This window comes from Bacillus rossius, chromosome 2 (assembly GCF_032445375.1).
Source record: "Bacillus rossius redtenbacheri isolate Brsri chromosome 2, Brsri_v3, whole genome shotgun sequence".
NCBI classification, from domain to species: Eukaryota; Metazoa; Arthropoda; class Insecta; order Phasmatodea; family Bacillidae; genus Bacillus; species Bacillus rossius.
In genome coordinates this window covers 111397246-111412423 of record NC_086331.1, presented here as the reverse complement: position 1 = coordinate 111412423, position 15178 = coordinate 111397246, and the positions used below count along the sequence as shown (strand labels likewise).

Below are 15178 nucleotides of genomic sequence, written 5' to 3'. Positions count from 1 at the left end.
ACCATTCTTAATAATAATTAGGGGAAAGTTGTCCAAAACGTGATATGAAAGGTGATATGGGGACGGTCCTTTTCTCGGAGTTTATTGCTGCTATCTGTGTATAAGAGCCGTACTATGAAGCTTCGCTGTCCATAGATCAGTGTGAAGCGAAACGTTGCGGGAGGCGGTTGTTTTTGTTAATTATTGAGTTGTTTTAAAAATTGTCTGGAATTTGTTTCAATTTTTTGTAAATGTTGTGTTGGGTTTTAAGAAGCAACTCCTGAACATTGATTTTCGGTAAGTACAGCATTGATTCTTACAGGTTCGAGTAATGTTTTCATATGCCATTCGGTAACTTACCTTTCATGTGAGTGAAAATACGCCATGTTTGTTAGACTGTGTGAGGGTCTGATAAAACGGGTACGCCTAGGGTAGGACAAAATGGGGACGTCCCCGTTTTGAACGACACAAAATATTTTTGAAGAAAAATGTTTTTAGCTGTTTATTTTTATACAAGTCAATGATATTATGTTTATTAAGTGCCTAAATATTAGATTTGACAAAAAATTAGTGTAGCTGTAATTATGTTTGTTGTTAACTATACAAATATTTTTATTTCCAGATGTCACCATGGGACGCTATCAAAGAACGACTGAAAGGCAGAGCTGGTCTAATGAAAACATGGCTGGAGCAATTAAAGAAGTTTTAGATGGGAAAATGGGCTACAGAAAAGCATCTAAAGCCTACAGTGTGCCACAAACTACCTTGGAGAGAAAGGTAAAACAGGCTCGCCAAAAGGGGTTGTCTTCCGAAGCAGCTGCTAAAAAAGGGTTAGGTAGGTATAAAACAGTTTTCTCAGATATTCAAGAACGAGAATTAGTGGAGCATATATTATTTTTGGAGCAGAGGTTGTTTGGCCTAACTCTCACAGATTTACGAACGCTCGCATTTAAGTTAGCTGACAAAAACAACTTCCCTCATGTATTTAATACAGAAAAGAAAATAGCTGGGAAGGACTGGTTGTATGCTTTTCTAAAACGCCATCCTGCACTAGCTTTACGTGACCCTGAGAAAACTTCTATGGCAAGAGCAAAGGGCTTCAATCGTATAGCAGTCGGCAAATTCTTTGATTTGTTTGAATACCTGTTTAACAAATATAAATTCTCACCCAACGATGTTTACAATGTTGATGAAGGAGGTGTGTTGACAGCACCAAACAAGCCATCCAAAATTCTTGCTTTATGTGGTAAAAAAACAGGTAGGATGTCTGACATCAGCAGAACGAGGGGTGCTTGTGACAGCAGAAATATGTATGAATGCTGCAGGTAATTTCATGCCCCCTATGTTTGAGTTTCCTAGAAAGAGAGAAAACCCCCTTTTTATGGATGATGCCCCCCCCCCCCCTGGATCATTCGCTGTGTACCAAGAGACTGGCTGGATTACCAAGGAAACATTCCTTGCTTGGTTCAGGAGGTTTCTAAAGTTTTCTAACCCAGGACCTCAGAAACCAGTGTTGTTAATCCTTGATGGCCACAGTTCCCATACAAAGAGTTTGGAACTGATAAATCTTGCTTGAGAAAATAATGTTGTGCTGTTGACCTTTCCTACACACACAACACATCGTATGCAGCCCCTCGATGTGTCATTCATGGCACCACTTTCTGCCTTTTATGAACAAGAGGTTAGAAAATGGCTGATAAATCACCCTGGACGTTGTGTTACAATTTATCAAATAGGAAAACTGTTCAATGCTGCCTTTTCTAGAGCAGCTAATGTGCAAACTGCAATAAAAGGATTTTAAAAAACAGGGATTTATCCCTTGAACCGAGATATTTTCCCTGAACATCTATTTGCACCATCAGAAACTACAGAACAGCCACTTGGTAGAACTGACAGTTTTGGACAGCAGGAAATGACAGATGTTAGGAGCAGTGGTCCTACAGTACTAACAACGGGACTCCAGACATCAACATCTTCATGCAATTCTATGATGGTGGAGGCTCAACCATCTAGGCCTACTTCCAGTTCTATGATGTTGAAGTCCCAGCCATCTACTTCCAGTTCTATGATGTTGAAGTCCCAGTCCTCTATTTTCAGGCCTTATATGGTGGAGTCTCTGCAATCCTCTTCCAGACCTACTATGGTGGAGCCTCAGCCATCTTCTCCCAAGCCTAACACAATGGAGGAGTCCCAGCAATCTACTTCCAGTCCTACACCAATGGAGGTGTTCCAGGTATCAACGTCCAAACCTACAACATTGGAGGAGTCCCAGCCATCAACTTCCACATCTACAACATTGGAAGAGTCCCAGCCATCAACAACTAGGTCATGTGGCTCAGCTTTTATAATTTCACCAAAAGTGCTTATGCCACCTCCCCAGGAAAAAGAACGCATTAAAAAAGCAAAGAATGACAAGAGGAGAGGAAAAACCGTCATACTGACTTCATCCCCTTACAAAGCAGAACTGGAAGTAGAAGAGCGGGAAAGGAACACACAAAAATGTGTTAAACAAAAAACAAATCTTCTTAAAAGACTTCAAAAATTTACTAATCCTAAGATCAAAAAAAGTAAGCAAAGGAAGGTAGAAAACTCAGCATCATCTGAAGAAGAGGAGGAAGAGAAAGAAACAAACGAGGCTTGCATATTCTGTAATGAACTATACGTCCATTCAAAGAATAGAGAGACATGGATTCAGTGTTGTAGTTGTCAAGGATGGGCGCATGAAGCCTGTTCGAGTGCTGAAGAAGAAAATGACACATTTATATGCGACTTTTGTGCCTAATAGCTTAAGTTAAGCAAGTGTGTGACTATCTACAGTGTGAATATTCTTTGAAAAACTAAAAATGACTAAAATGCATTTCATTGCTGAAATTAGTGTGTCTTTTTATGAGTGTTTCATGTTTTCACTTTTATTGTTACATTTAAATAACCTCTAATAAAAATGTGCAAAATTCTAATTATTTGTTGTAGGTACCCCCGTTTTGTCCGACTGGTTGTTCAAAATGGGGTAGAAGATCATTTTGGAACACAAGTTATTTCTTCTCCATATTATTATTTTTTTTGCACTAACATACATAATTCTTATGATAATACATGAACTTACCTACAAACTGAATTAAAGAGATTTTTTCATTCATTAGTAATTTCTTATCTATGACAAAAAATATGTTAGCGTCCCCATTTTGGGCAACTTTCCCCTATATAGCTAAACAATAACCATAACACAAAAAAGTCGTAACATATTTAAAGTAGATACTGTATCGTTTGACAACAGATATGGTATACATATGTTTTTTTTTTATTAAAAAAGGGTTAGAGCATCTACAATAATATAACTGCGCCTTTAAACTGTAAAATTGTGTGGTTATAATTATCAGTGTCAAAAATATGTTATTTTATTAAATATTAAACTAGAATTTACTCTGTGCATTAAAACTTGACATAAATAATTAACGTGCTTAATGAAGCAACTTTATTTAATAACAAGACACTTCCCCTCTCATTCTATATTGAGTCTCAGTTTTATAACATTTTTTCCTGCCTATGTCAAAATAAATATATTTTCATTGACAAAAACAGTGAAAGTGACTCATTGGCAGTGTACCTGATTAAACATGCTTGCAAAAGGTGTCAGTGCACAGGCAGTTGAGCACAACATTTCCTATCTTCCCCCTTCCCTTCCTGAACAGTCACCGCTTCGACCTTGCCCACTGCAAATGCCTCTAAGCTTTTACTAGGAAGTCCTAGTAACAGCTGCTACTGCCTTGTCACTGACTCAAATATGAAGTGGTGCTGATGTTATGCCCTTCAACTGAAACTTCTCAGCAAAGTGTGCAGATTCCATGCTCACAAAGAGGGGTCCATGAAGTGATGAGTATTTACTGCATACATACAGGTTTTGATTATATGCATATTTTGAAAATTACTATGTTCAAAATTAATGTCTTATAATGGTTCTGTGGGGTGGCATAGCTGCACTACTAAGACTGAGAGTGCCATGCATCATTAAAAAACACAACCCATGCATAAAACTCAGACCAACAGCTCCCAGCACCACTTGTGCAGTAGACATGTTACGAATGAGCACATGACACAAAGGGAAGCAAGGGCAACTTCCTTGGCATGACGATGCTACGCAGCAGCACTCTTGAGTGGCCTGGCTAGGCACTGTTCACATCCTCGTGCTGTTGTCATGTTACGAATAGGCACATGACACAATGGGAAGCAAGGGCAACTTCCTTGGCATGGGCACATGACAATGGGAAGCAAGGATGATGACCCACCTGAGCTTGTCTTCGCTGCTTAGCAGTGTTCTGAAGGGTTTGGCTTTGGCACGGTTCACATCCTCGTGCAGTCCTGCCAGCAGGTAGCGCAGACATTCCTGGGCATCCTCTTCGCTGCTTCCCTTGAAGCACGGCGCAAAGCGCACAAACACCGATTTGAACTCAGCTGGATTGACGGACGCCTGAGAGCCCACCTCCCGCCACAGCTCGTGGATGAGTTTGCTGAAGGCTGCAACACGAGCATGCACGAGCGTGCAGGCATCAGGCCCCTGATTGGTGAACTTCTGGAAGGATGTGGGCATCCAGCTAGGATGAAATGGAACGGGGCCCGACAATAGAGTGCCAATGCAAACGTGCAGCTTCAGAAATAAGAAGTACCACGCGTGAAGATCCAGGTTCGACCCAGTCTGGAAGCTAACTCTAATAGGCGAGCGATATGACCACTGCACCACTGTGAATTACACAAAAAAGCCACAATGTTATGTATATATTGCAAAACAATTTAAATTTGCACAATTATTAAAAGTTTTTTGTAAATAAAAATACATGGCAACACGAAGCGATCAATGGACAAAAGAGAATAATCACTGTATCAAGCAGACACAAAGACTGAATATAATATCCTGGACATATGGCATTGCTGGTTTAGTTTGGTAGGCTTATAAAAAAAACCTCCAGAATGTAAAAAGAAGCTGAATACATAAACACACTGAGAACAAGCCAAATTAATTCATATCAGAAGTTAAATGTTTAAACAAAACAGAAAACTATGTGGAAGGAATTTGGTTTATGTATTTTATCTTTGTTGTCTATTCATGAGGATGTTTTTATGAAAACCAGCATAAACCAGCAATGGTGCATGTTAAAGATATGCTAAATAAATCTTCGCCATTACAAGAATCATTCAAAGAACAGGTACACAGACTCACAAACGCTATGCGTATAACTAACCAGCTACATCAGATGAATCACAATTTTTTTTCCTTAAATGTTTACAAACTGATAATTTCCACGTGTTTTAGTTAGTTGAATTGGTCTGTTGGAAAAGGCACTATCTCATTCAAATGAAATCTGACAGGAGAACATGAAACCAGATTCAGAAAATCAATTGTTTTTCTGAATCCTTTTAAGTTGCCATGCAATTTTTAAATCTATCCCATGAAACTTCTCACAGGCTAAACTTTTGAAAGTATTATTCAATAATACTTGAGAAGGGAATAATTTTTATGGAGATGTGGCATTTTCCACTGCACTATATTCACTTATTCAATACTAATTTCTTTATTATAAGAAGACACTTTTAAACATTGTTTACATACACACTGAAATATTCATAATGCACAATTTCTAAGTGAAGCCAACTAAAAGAGAAGTTAATTTTGAAGAAATTAATATAATGAAAAACTTAACAATGTATTGCAAAGCTAAAATTCTTCCTCTTCATGATCTTTTTTTTTAGATGTGGGCCATGACAATAACTATGTACAGAATTCTTGTTTCTCGTGGAACATACTAAATTAGTTTTCTAATGTTTGCCTTTTTTGGTGATTAAATGATAATTTTCACATATTAATATTATTAAATAAAAAACAATGAAAATTGGACCCTTTAATACTTACCCTACGATAACAGACATATCATTTACCTCAAATACTTTAATCGGAGATATAAATTGGCAAATACTTGATGATATTCGGAGAGCGACCATTATCCAATGATGATAACAACAACATGACATGGCCGAGGCCTAACTGTCCTTATGTTAAGCGGGGGTTCGCATCGATACATGTACTGAGATTAATTTGTGGGCGCCACCGTGCAAGGGGCACGGACCCGGGAGAGACTCTTTTTCAGGGCCGTGACGTCGCCCATATGAGGCGTGATTTTAACCCCCCTAAAGCCAATCCTAGTATTCGCCACTGGTCCGCTCTCAGCGTCGGGTACGCTCTTCAACTACGCAGTGGGCTCTTACGGAGTCCCACACGCCGTCACACTCAGGATGTTGAAATAAACAAATACAAATAAAATAGTATGACCTGATTTATTAGTTGCTACTTCGCCTACACCTTTGATTGTATCACACAACGCCTGCGGCACGAATCGGTTCACGTGGTGCGACCTGACCACGTGGTCACACTCTACAATCAGGTAATTAGCATAAAAAGAACTACAGTGGTCACTAGTACAATTACTTAAACAGATCGACAGAAGCCCCGAGGAATTACGAACGAAAGATTTAAGATGATTAAGATTAAACAGAATTACTTAGCAGTGCAGGCAAGCGGTGAGGTCCCCGGGGTGCTGATGCGTCTGCTCTCGGTCGGTGCTGGTGAAGGACTGGGGTGAGCTCAGGGCTCTGCTCGCCTAACATGGCATCTTCGCGCCGAACCAATTACCGTTATACCTATTTACGATTACGTGCCACAGGAAGCTACAGGTAAAACATGAAACACTCTTAATAATTAGATTACACCTAATGCACGATAAAAACTATTAACTAAAATTACAACAATTTATTATTAAAGATAACCAGTCCCGCTTCGGCGGACTTTGGTTCGCCTCGTGCATGTTCGGTACGTCTTTTCGTTGTTTATGCCTTAACTAAATATTAATTACTTAAAGTACATAAAACACTCCCGGCCGATCTGCCGTCACACGCCACTTGGGGAAAAATAAGCAAAAAAGAATTACAAAGTTTATCTCCAGTTAAAGGGGTGTGGTGCACTGCTGCTACAGCGCGCTATTCAAACACAACCACCCGACTACGCACTCAAGACAGAGCGGCTGCCAGTACGGGAAGTGGGACGGGGGGTGGCAAGGGGAAAGGTGGCAGAGGCTGGCCAGGCTTCTGGGGCGCAGGCCCGGTTGAAGTCAAACAACATATAAACCATGTAATCATCAAGAAACTAGTCACCTTCAGTATAATTTAAAAAAAGCGTATTGGGAAAAATATCAGCAATATTTAAAATTCTGCGCTAAACTGTTACCCAATACTACCCCAAATAACATTTTAATAGCTTATCAAAAACTTTATACAATTATAATCGAGGATGCGGATAGGTTCATTCCAATTATAAAAATGAAAAAAAAAAAAACTGTTAAACATTGCAAGTACTCTGTTGTAACATAATCGCCAGAAAGTTAATGACAAGTGAATATAAACAAATAAAAATGATAAAAAAAGCTATGCTAGACAATTTTATAATGCTAAAGAAAACTCAAGCTATAGCTAAAAGGATGTGGAAGGAACAAAAGAAATTAGGATGGGCACAATTTTGTAGTGCGTTTTCACAATCAACACCGTTACAAATAATATGAAAAAAAAATTTAAAAATTTAAAAACAGTAAATGGTATTAAATCACCATGACATTCCAGAAGAACTTATATTGAAATTCATATCACAAATAGCTCCAGATTATGAACCTGATACAAATTCCTAGTACCTATCAGATATGCCACCAAATAAAACCATTAAAGACTCAACATTTTTTTTTTATCAAATTTTTGAAGTAATGAATGCATTGTAAATTCAAATTTTCTCTTTTAGTTATCAATCTGTCCGATTGATGGTGAGGGAAACCTTGGTATTTATGGTGAAATCAAATTTCTTGAATCATTAATGAAAAATATAAAATAATGTCAATGTGACGACAGTCGTCGTGCCCTCATAGACTTAGAGGCCGTTTCTGCCCACCGCCGGGTACCTGAGGGGGGCTATTTCCCCCTAACCCCTCTGTGCAGTGCAGTGAGTGCTCCGTGCTAGGGACGCACCTGCGTGCGCCCTAACTTCGCTTCTGGACCGCTCAAGGACGGACATCTTTGTATAATTATTTGTAAAAACTTAACTTGTAATTGTGTATTCAAATAGGGTAGTTATGTGTTTTGTTTGAATCGTGTAGCTTTGTACAGGGGCCGCGCCTGGCCCACAGTGGACACGCGACCCTCCGTGCCGCTTTCCCCCCTTCACCCTTCCTCAACTCGCGCGGCGCTGCGGTCGCGCGGGGCGGGGAGTCGTCAGTCGCAGCTTGGCTGCCGTCGAGGGAGGTTCTGTATCGCTGCGCTCCGCGAGTCCGTAGGCCCTCTGCCACGCGCGTTGCTAGCGTCGCTACCGTCGTTTCGGCTAGCTCCCACGTTCGACATCTTCAGTCGCGGAGTAGTGCACCTTCGTGGATGACCTGCAATTTGCGTTCGTTCACGGCGCGGCGGGGGACGTGTCCCGTAACATCGTTGTGGGTCAGGCACGCTCAGGGAAAAGGACTAAATAAAACATCTTGTAGACTAACAGCGGACGTTTCCTGGTTCGATCTCCACTGCCGTACTCCTGCCCTGTTCATCACCTCCCCCTCTCCCAAGCTCCCGGTCCTGGCCACAGTAGGCACGAACCCCACCTCTCACTGAGTTAGTCGGCCAAAATAATTACAACCTAAATTCATAGTCGCACGTCGGGGATCGGGAAGGAGCCACGGCCTGGGGACGACAAATGTACAAAGAGAAACTGTTACCTTCCCTTTATATCCAAGATAGTCCACATCAATAATTCAATAGTTCATGTAATCATTTGACCAGTACAGCAGGCAGTAGAGAACTGTAGTGATCTCTTTGCTCTCAGACTCGCTTTGTACTGCAGCCTGGCCAGAAGCTCTGGCTCATACGCATCATGCTGCCTTCATGTAATACTTGTCCAGAACAGCAGGAACTAGGGAGCTTCAGTGTCCTCTTTGCTGGTAGTCCCAGTTTCTGCCTGAAGCTCTGCCAAAGGCTATGATCCAGACCAATTACACTGCTTTAAGCAATTACATATCCAATCCTTTAGGTGCTGAAGGTGCAGCTGTGTTATATGTGCTCTTATTTCTGTTAGTTTTTCAGTCTCGCCATAAGTTCTGGTCAGACGAGTATGCTGCTTTGAGGCATAGAATACTACTAGTAATACGTAAACATATTTTGGCATTGTTTATGCTTAATAAATTCTGACTTATTTCAAGCGGACACAGTGAAATCATGGTTAGAAAATAAAATTATGTGTGCTCTAGCATCTAGATATAAGCAACACAATTTTTCGAATGGAACCATCGAATATTGCATTGCATTGTATCAGGATTAAATTAATAATGAATTTCAAATTAAGTTTTCTACAAACACAACATGGATGAATACTGTGGCTGAACATTTTCTAGAAAGAACAAGTTACTGCAAGGATATGATAGAAACCCTTTCCTTTCTGAAAATTCTACACGAGGTACTTAAAAATGTGGAATTAATTTATTTTCATTTACCTTTCATGAGATCTCCTTTCATGGGTGATGAATAATTTAACTCGGATATATAATCTTCTTTTAGTATGTAGTTAATTAGTTTCTTGGTACTACTCAGACACTGTATAACAGACGCCATGTAGCACTGAAACAAAAACAAATAACGATTTAGGTTATATATATATTTTTCAAATTAGCTGCTAAATATAAATTTACTAACAGTTTAATTCCATGGCAGTGTTTGAATGGGTGCAAAGATTATTGTATACATAGTATTTTAAAATATATTGACGTGCGACGTGCCGCGCACGTCCGTAATCTCGAAGCCGTCAGCCCCTTCCTTCCTAAACACATGTGCGGGCCGTCATCGCCGGCCGTGATAAGCGGCACCGCCTGGCCACCGCCGCATCGCCCGTTGCCAGGAAAACCACGCCGCGACCTTGGTTGCCATGCCAACCAGCTGGGTGCGCGCGCAACCTCCCCCCCTACCCCCTCACCATCCAGGCCAGCACGGCACGTCCGCCGGCTGGAGTTCGTGGAAGCGGCCAGAGATCCCCGGAATCCCTCTCCTTCCAACGTCACCCTTCGGCCCTCAGGAGGGGCATATAAGGCGGCCCTAGGCTGCTAGTGCTGAGCCCAGCGAGAAGCCCGAGTGCCGACGGTGTCGGACTACGGTCAACCGCTACAGGCGACCCCGTGCGCCGAGCACCCGGCCACGAGACCAATACCGTGCCATAGCGACAGATAGGATCTGCCTATCTATAGGCCGTAGAGTAGGAGTATTGAAACAGTTCAGAACCAACTTGTACAAGGGAAGGCTGTCACCCCGCTTGTGACTTGAGGGAATAAACCAGTCTGCTGAGACGAAGTGTATCATTTCGGGGAGAGGGAAGTCCCGGGACACCTTGGCCACCTAGCCAACGCAGCCTGCGGCAGCACCCGGAGGGACCGGTGCACAGCAGTCATCCGAGCTCCAGCAGCCGCCTTCGCAGCCACCGAGTCTCCAGGGTAAGCCACAACCGACCGATGCCCTTCTCTCACCGAAGAGCGGTCAACCACCGACCCCAGGCACAGACCAGCACAAGTGCCACACCTCCCACCTACCCTCTCCCAATCCCCGTAGAGGGTGATTCCCATGACCCAGCCCCGTGGGTCTACAAACAAGCCCGAGACCGAGCTGCAGCCAAGAGGAGACAGCGGGGGGGCAGCCCCGACTCCCCCCAAAGCATACTTCCCAGCACCCCTCCGACCCCAACCGACAAGGCGGGGCTAAGGACCCTCAAAGAGACACGACCAGTCACCTCCAGGGCATCCCTCGGTGGGGAAAAGTCCTGATCAGGCCATTCCCACATACTCCCCCCCGAACTTCACTAAGGAGGACAACCAGCCAGCCAGGCAACCCCTCTCCAATCACCAGGCAGGAAACAGGAATTTCTAAGCAAAGGGCGTCTCCAATCACCAGGCAGGAAACAGGAATTTCTAAGCAAAGGGCGTCTCCACTATCAGGAGCTGCCACGCTGCGCGACAGTATAATGAAGAATTTAATGGGACTATAGGATATGATGCACACCTTGATTAAAATACATATACACAACTTGACATTTATCTTTAAAGGGCAATTCAGTTAACAGACAATGAAGATTTACCAACATATTACACATCAACAATAGAATACTATTGAATTGTTTAGGAAAATTACTTCTAATTAAGAGCTATTCTTAAGAACGGAAGGACACCTGTTTGAGCTAAAATACTGAACAATTGTATGCCTGTAACCGTATGTACAATTAAAGCATAAATTAAAGCTTAAACAAAACTGCTGGCATCTTATGGGTACAGGGATAAAATAGTTGATATCCGGAAAATAAGGACAAAAACATGAAGGTGTGCATGAAGAACACATGAACTATTCCAGCAACTGCATATACTAGAAAATGAACAGGGTATTGTGTTGTAGTGTTATTGCCACTTGGTGACTGATGTTTTATGTTCGGCGTTGCATGGACATATTTTTATATATTATTATTTTCTAATTATTTATCCATATCTATAACATATTAATGTATAAAGTGTAGTAATATTTAGCAATTACTATTATAGTAGATCCAATCATGTATGAACAAAAGAACTTTAATTTACTCACCAAAGTTATGACAGTAACAAGGTAACTGAACTACGCAAAACAATGTAACAACTTGTTAAGAGCATCATTTTGGTGGAGTTGGCGACATTGCGAGCTGTGTCACAAATGAGGTCATCGCTTGGGCAGTACGACTCCAAAGTGACCTGAGGCGAGCGGGCCGCTGATGGCACCCAGAACTGCGAAACACCAGGAGGTCACATGTTTCCTCATGTTCAACTTGACCACACTGGTCATCGTCTAGTAAATAACCGAGGCCTGATGATGCGTGATACAGGATTGACGTTCTGAAGAACTAATGTTTATTGAAACTGGTTTAAAGGTGCTTAATGCCGAGGAATGTCCATGTTGGATGTTATCATGAAGGTAACGGACATTCTTCATTGAAGTAATTCCCTTGACTGAGCGGTCGAAGGGAAGGAACCGACAATTATAGTTTCTCTGAGATAGACTTGTTTATGTGGTCAACCATTCACATATTTTGTTTAAATCTTTCAATTTTTAATTATTTATTAGTAAGACTTTTTGACCTTTGATTATTTTTGGGTTTTTAATGATTTTATTGATTTCTGTAAAATTTTGTATTTATATGCTCTGTTTTGCAGCAAAACTGATTCCAGTTCTTTTAAGGTTTAATTACCAAGTTTGATAAATATTATAGAATCTGAATGATTTTGAAAGATTCTTTTTTAGGATTTGTAGTCAAGAAAATTGTTTAAAACCATTTCTGAAAAGGTTGTAACAGTAGTGAACTATATTAAAAATTATGCGTTTTGGTGGTTTTTGTTGTAGAAAACGACCGCGTCATTGTGCTGGAGATGAAGAAGAGAGTGGCGGATGTGAGTCCGACTAAAAAATCTCAGGCCTTTATTTGAAAGTAAAATGTCACACTTTTATTCACACATAAATTTGGCTAGTTTAGTTTCCAAGATGGCAACATGAAAATTTACTGCACTGGCTGCTTAAACTGGAGGTCTATTAACTTTTAATTAAGTGTCACGACACTGCATGGACAAACTGTTTAAAATTTGTGGGTATTCAAGCACTTACACCGTATGCCCCATAATGCTACTTCCTTCAGTGGAGCCTTGACTAGTTTGTGAGCAATTAAGAATTTTTTTTATGGCACGGCAAGTGTTAAGTAAAGCCTTGAATATTAATTTGAGCCATTTTGTCTGTTTTGCAAGATAGGGTTGAATACCATGATAATGAGTGTTCAATTGGCAAACACTTTTTTAACAAGTAATTTTTGGGTAAGTTATGACTTTGTGCTAACAATTTGGAAGTAATGGGCATGAATAGAAACTATTTTTTTCTGCTTAGCAAACAATTTGAATCATCACAAAGAAGGAAAATCAGCAGTCTCTCTTGCAGAAGTGCTAGTTGTATGATGTTAAAATAATTAAACTCTTTTTGCCATTTCATTGTACTGCCTTGCAAAAGTTCTGTGTGTGAATTGGAAGTCATCGCCTCATTGCCAGTGACCACAACCCTTGACTGATAACATTGACAAGTCAAATTTACACTGTAAAAACACCATCATTATAATAAGGATTTTGGGTGGAGCAGAATAATACAATTTTTTTTGAAGTCTTTAATACTAAGAAAAACTTTCAAAGTTTTTTATTAATTTAAAAATAAATTCATTTATTTGTATTGTTTTAACTATGGCTTAGTAATGTTCTTTATGATTGAATTTGCACTAAGTTGGTTGCACTAAGCTTGGCTAGTTTAAGTGCTGCTAGAGACCAAGGCACATCCGTTATTATTATGAATTTTGTTCTTGCAAAACTACAAAACAGTACAAAGTAGATATATTTAAGTACCTAAGTAATAAGGGCTGTGTATGAGTTAGCATGGGTTGGTTTGCTACCAGCAGTTCTAGTGTGAAAGTTTAGAACTTCAGAGCACTTAAAGAGCATGAAATAAAGGCGAGAAGGACTAGTATGAGGCCACCAGTTTGACAGTTAACTGATAGGGCTAATAAGTTCTCATTTTATTGCTCTACAACCTAATACATCACTAACTATCTCACTCACATCACATTCATTACATCAACTTGTTTACATACACCGAGTCCTATTATTGATGCTCGTCCTTTTTCCCTCCACACGGGTGCCAACCTCTGTCTCCACAATTCTCATGCTGGGTGCCAACTGACACATATCAACAACACTAAACATAACACAACAACACTAAACATAACACCCTTCCCCCTTAAGTGATGAAATCCTTCATCCACCCTGGTTTGACCGTTGCCCTATTAGGCCTGGTACTACTAGACACATCGCCTTCGTGTGTTTGATTCCCCTCACGGCAAGGGCCCTGTTGTGGGTTTACAAGCCGTGGTGCGCTGGCCTCAAAACCTCTGAACTCTTCTTCCTCCTCTGGTGATTGCGGCCGCTGCCCCGGCGGTCGCCCCTGCTCTGCTCCGTTAGGCGGCCCTGGAGACTGTCCTTGCTCTGCTCTGTTGTGCTCCCCTACCTGCCGCTCCACTTCAGCGCTGGAGGATCCTACCGCGGATCCTACCCTCTCACCCCCTGCTTGTGGAAGACTCCTGCTAGCATCATTTCCAGGAACAGCATACCTACGGCGCAATTTATCAATGTGCCGTCTCATGTAAACTCCTTCACTTGTTAACACTGTATAAGAAAGGGGCCCTGTTACGCCCACCACAACAGCAGGAACCCATTTCGGTCCCCTACCCATATTCAAAGCGAATACCAGGTCTTGGGAAACAAACATCCTTGGAGGAACTGGTTTGGTCTTATCCTCTTGCTTGCTTTTTATTTCTTCTACAAAATCAGGATGCACCCTGTCCAGGCATGTTCGAGTCGCCTCCCCATGAGAAGTTCGGCTGGGCAGGCTCCGGTTGCTGCGCACGGCATCACATGCTGCGTTAATAACATCCTTGCCAAACGGTGTGGTAAGTCTGCCCCATCCAACCGCTTAAGCGCCTCCTTCATCGACTGAACCATTCGCTCAGCTTGACTATTTGACGAAGGATGGTATGGAGCAACCTTGACCAGCCTAATACCATTGTTCCTTGCAAAACTTATGAATGCAGCAGAGGTAAATGCAGTTCCGTTGTCACTCACAATAACATCGGGAATACCATGGGTTGCACACAACGTACGCATAGCCGTTATGACACTCTTAGCATCTGTGGCCGCTACCGGTAATACTTCCAACCACTTCGAGTACGAGTCCACCACGACTAAGAACACTTGCCCTCTGATAGGCCCTGCAAAATCGACATGTAGCCTGGACCACGGTTTCCTGGTCCATTCCCACGGGTGATTGGGAGCCTTGGGTGGACTATGATGGGATGATTGACAGATCTCACATTGTTGCCCGACTGCCTCCACATCTCGGTCAAGTCCAGGCCACCACACGTAACTGCGTGCCAGTGCCTTTGTCCGGACCACTCCTTGATGGCAAGCATGTAGCGTCTGGAGGATGTGCTTGCGAGCTTCTTCTGGAATTACCACACGGTTGCCCCACAGCAAACAACCTCGATGCG

General features: G+C 41.7%; 1 protein-coding gene across 4 annotated transcripts in view; it reads right to left on the bottom strand.

Moving 5' to 3' along the window:
• Nucleotides 1-15178, bottom strand: part of LOC134529616 (ubiquitin carboxyl-terminal hydrolase 2-like) — a 161773-nt gene that overhangs the window by 37776 nt on the left and 108819 nt on the right. For all 4 annotated transcript variants that reach the window (XM_063363904.1, XM_063363905.1, XM_063363903.1 and 1 more), the window contains 2 exons: nt 9537-9660; nt 4263-4491 (listed from right to left, as the gene is read on the bottom strand). In XM_063363904.1, coding sequence (XP_063219974.1) covers nt 4263-4491; nt 9537-9660 — 353 coding nt within the window. The remainder of the gene's footprint in view (nt 1-4262; nt 4492-9536; nt 9661-15178) is intronic.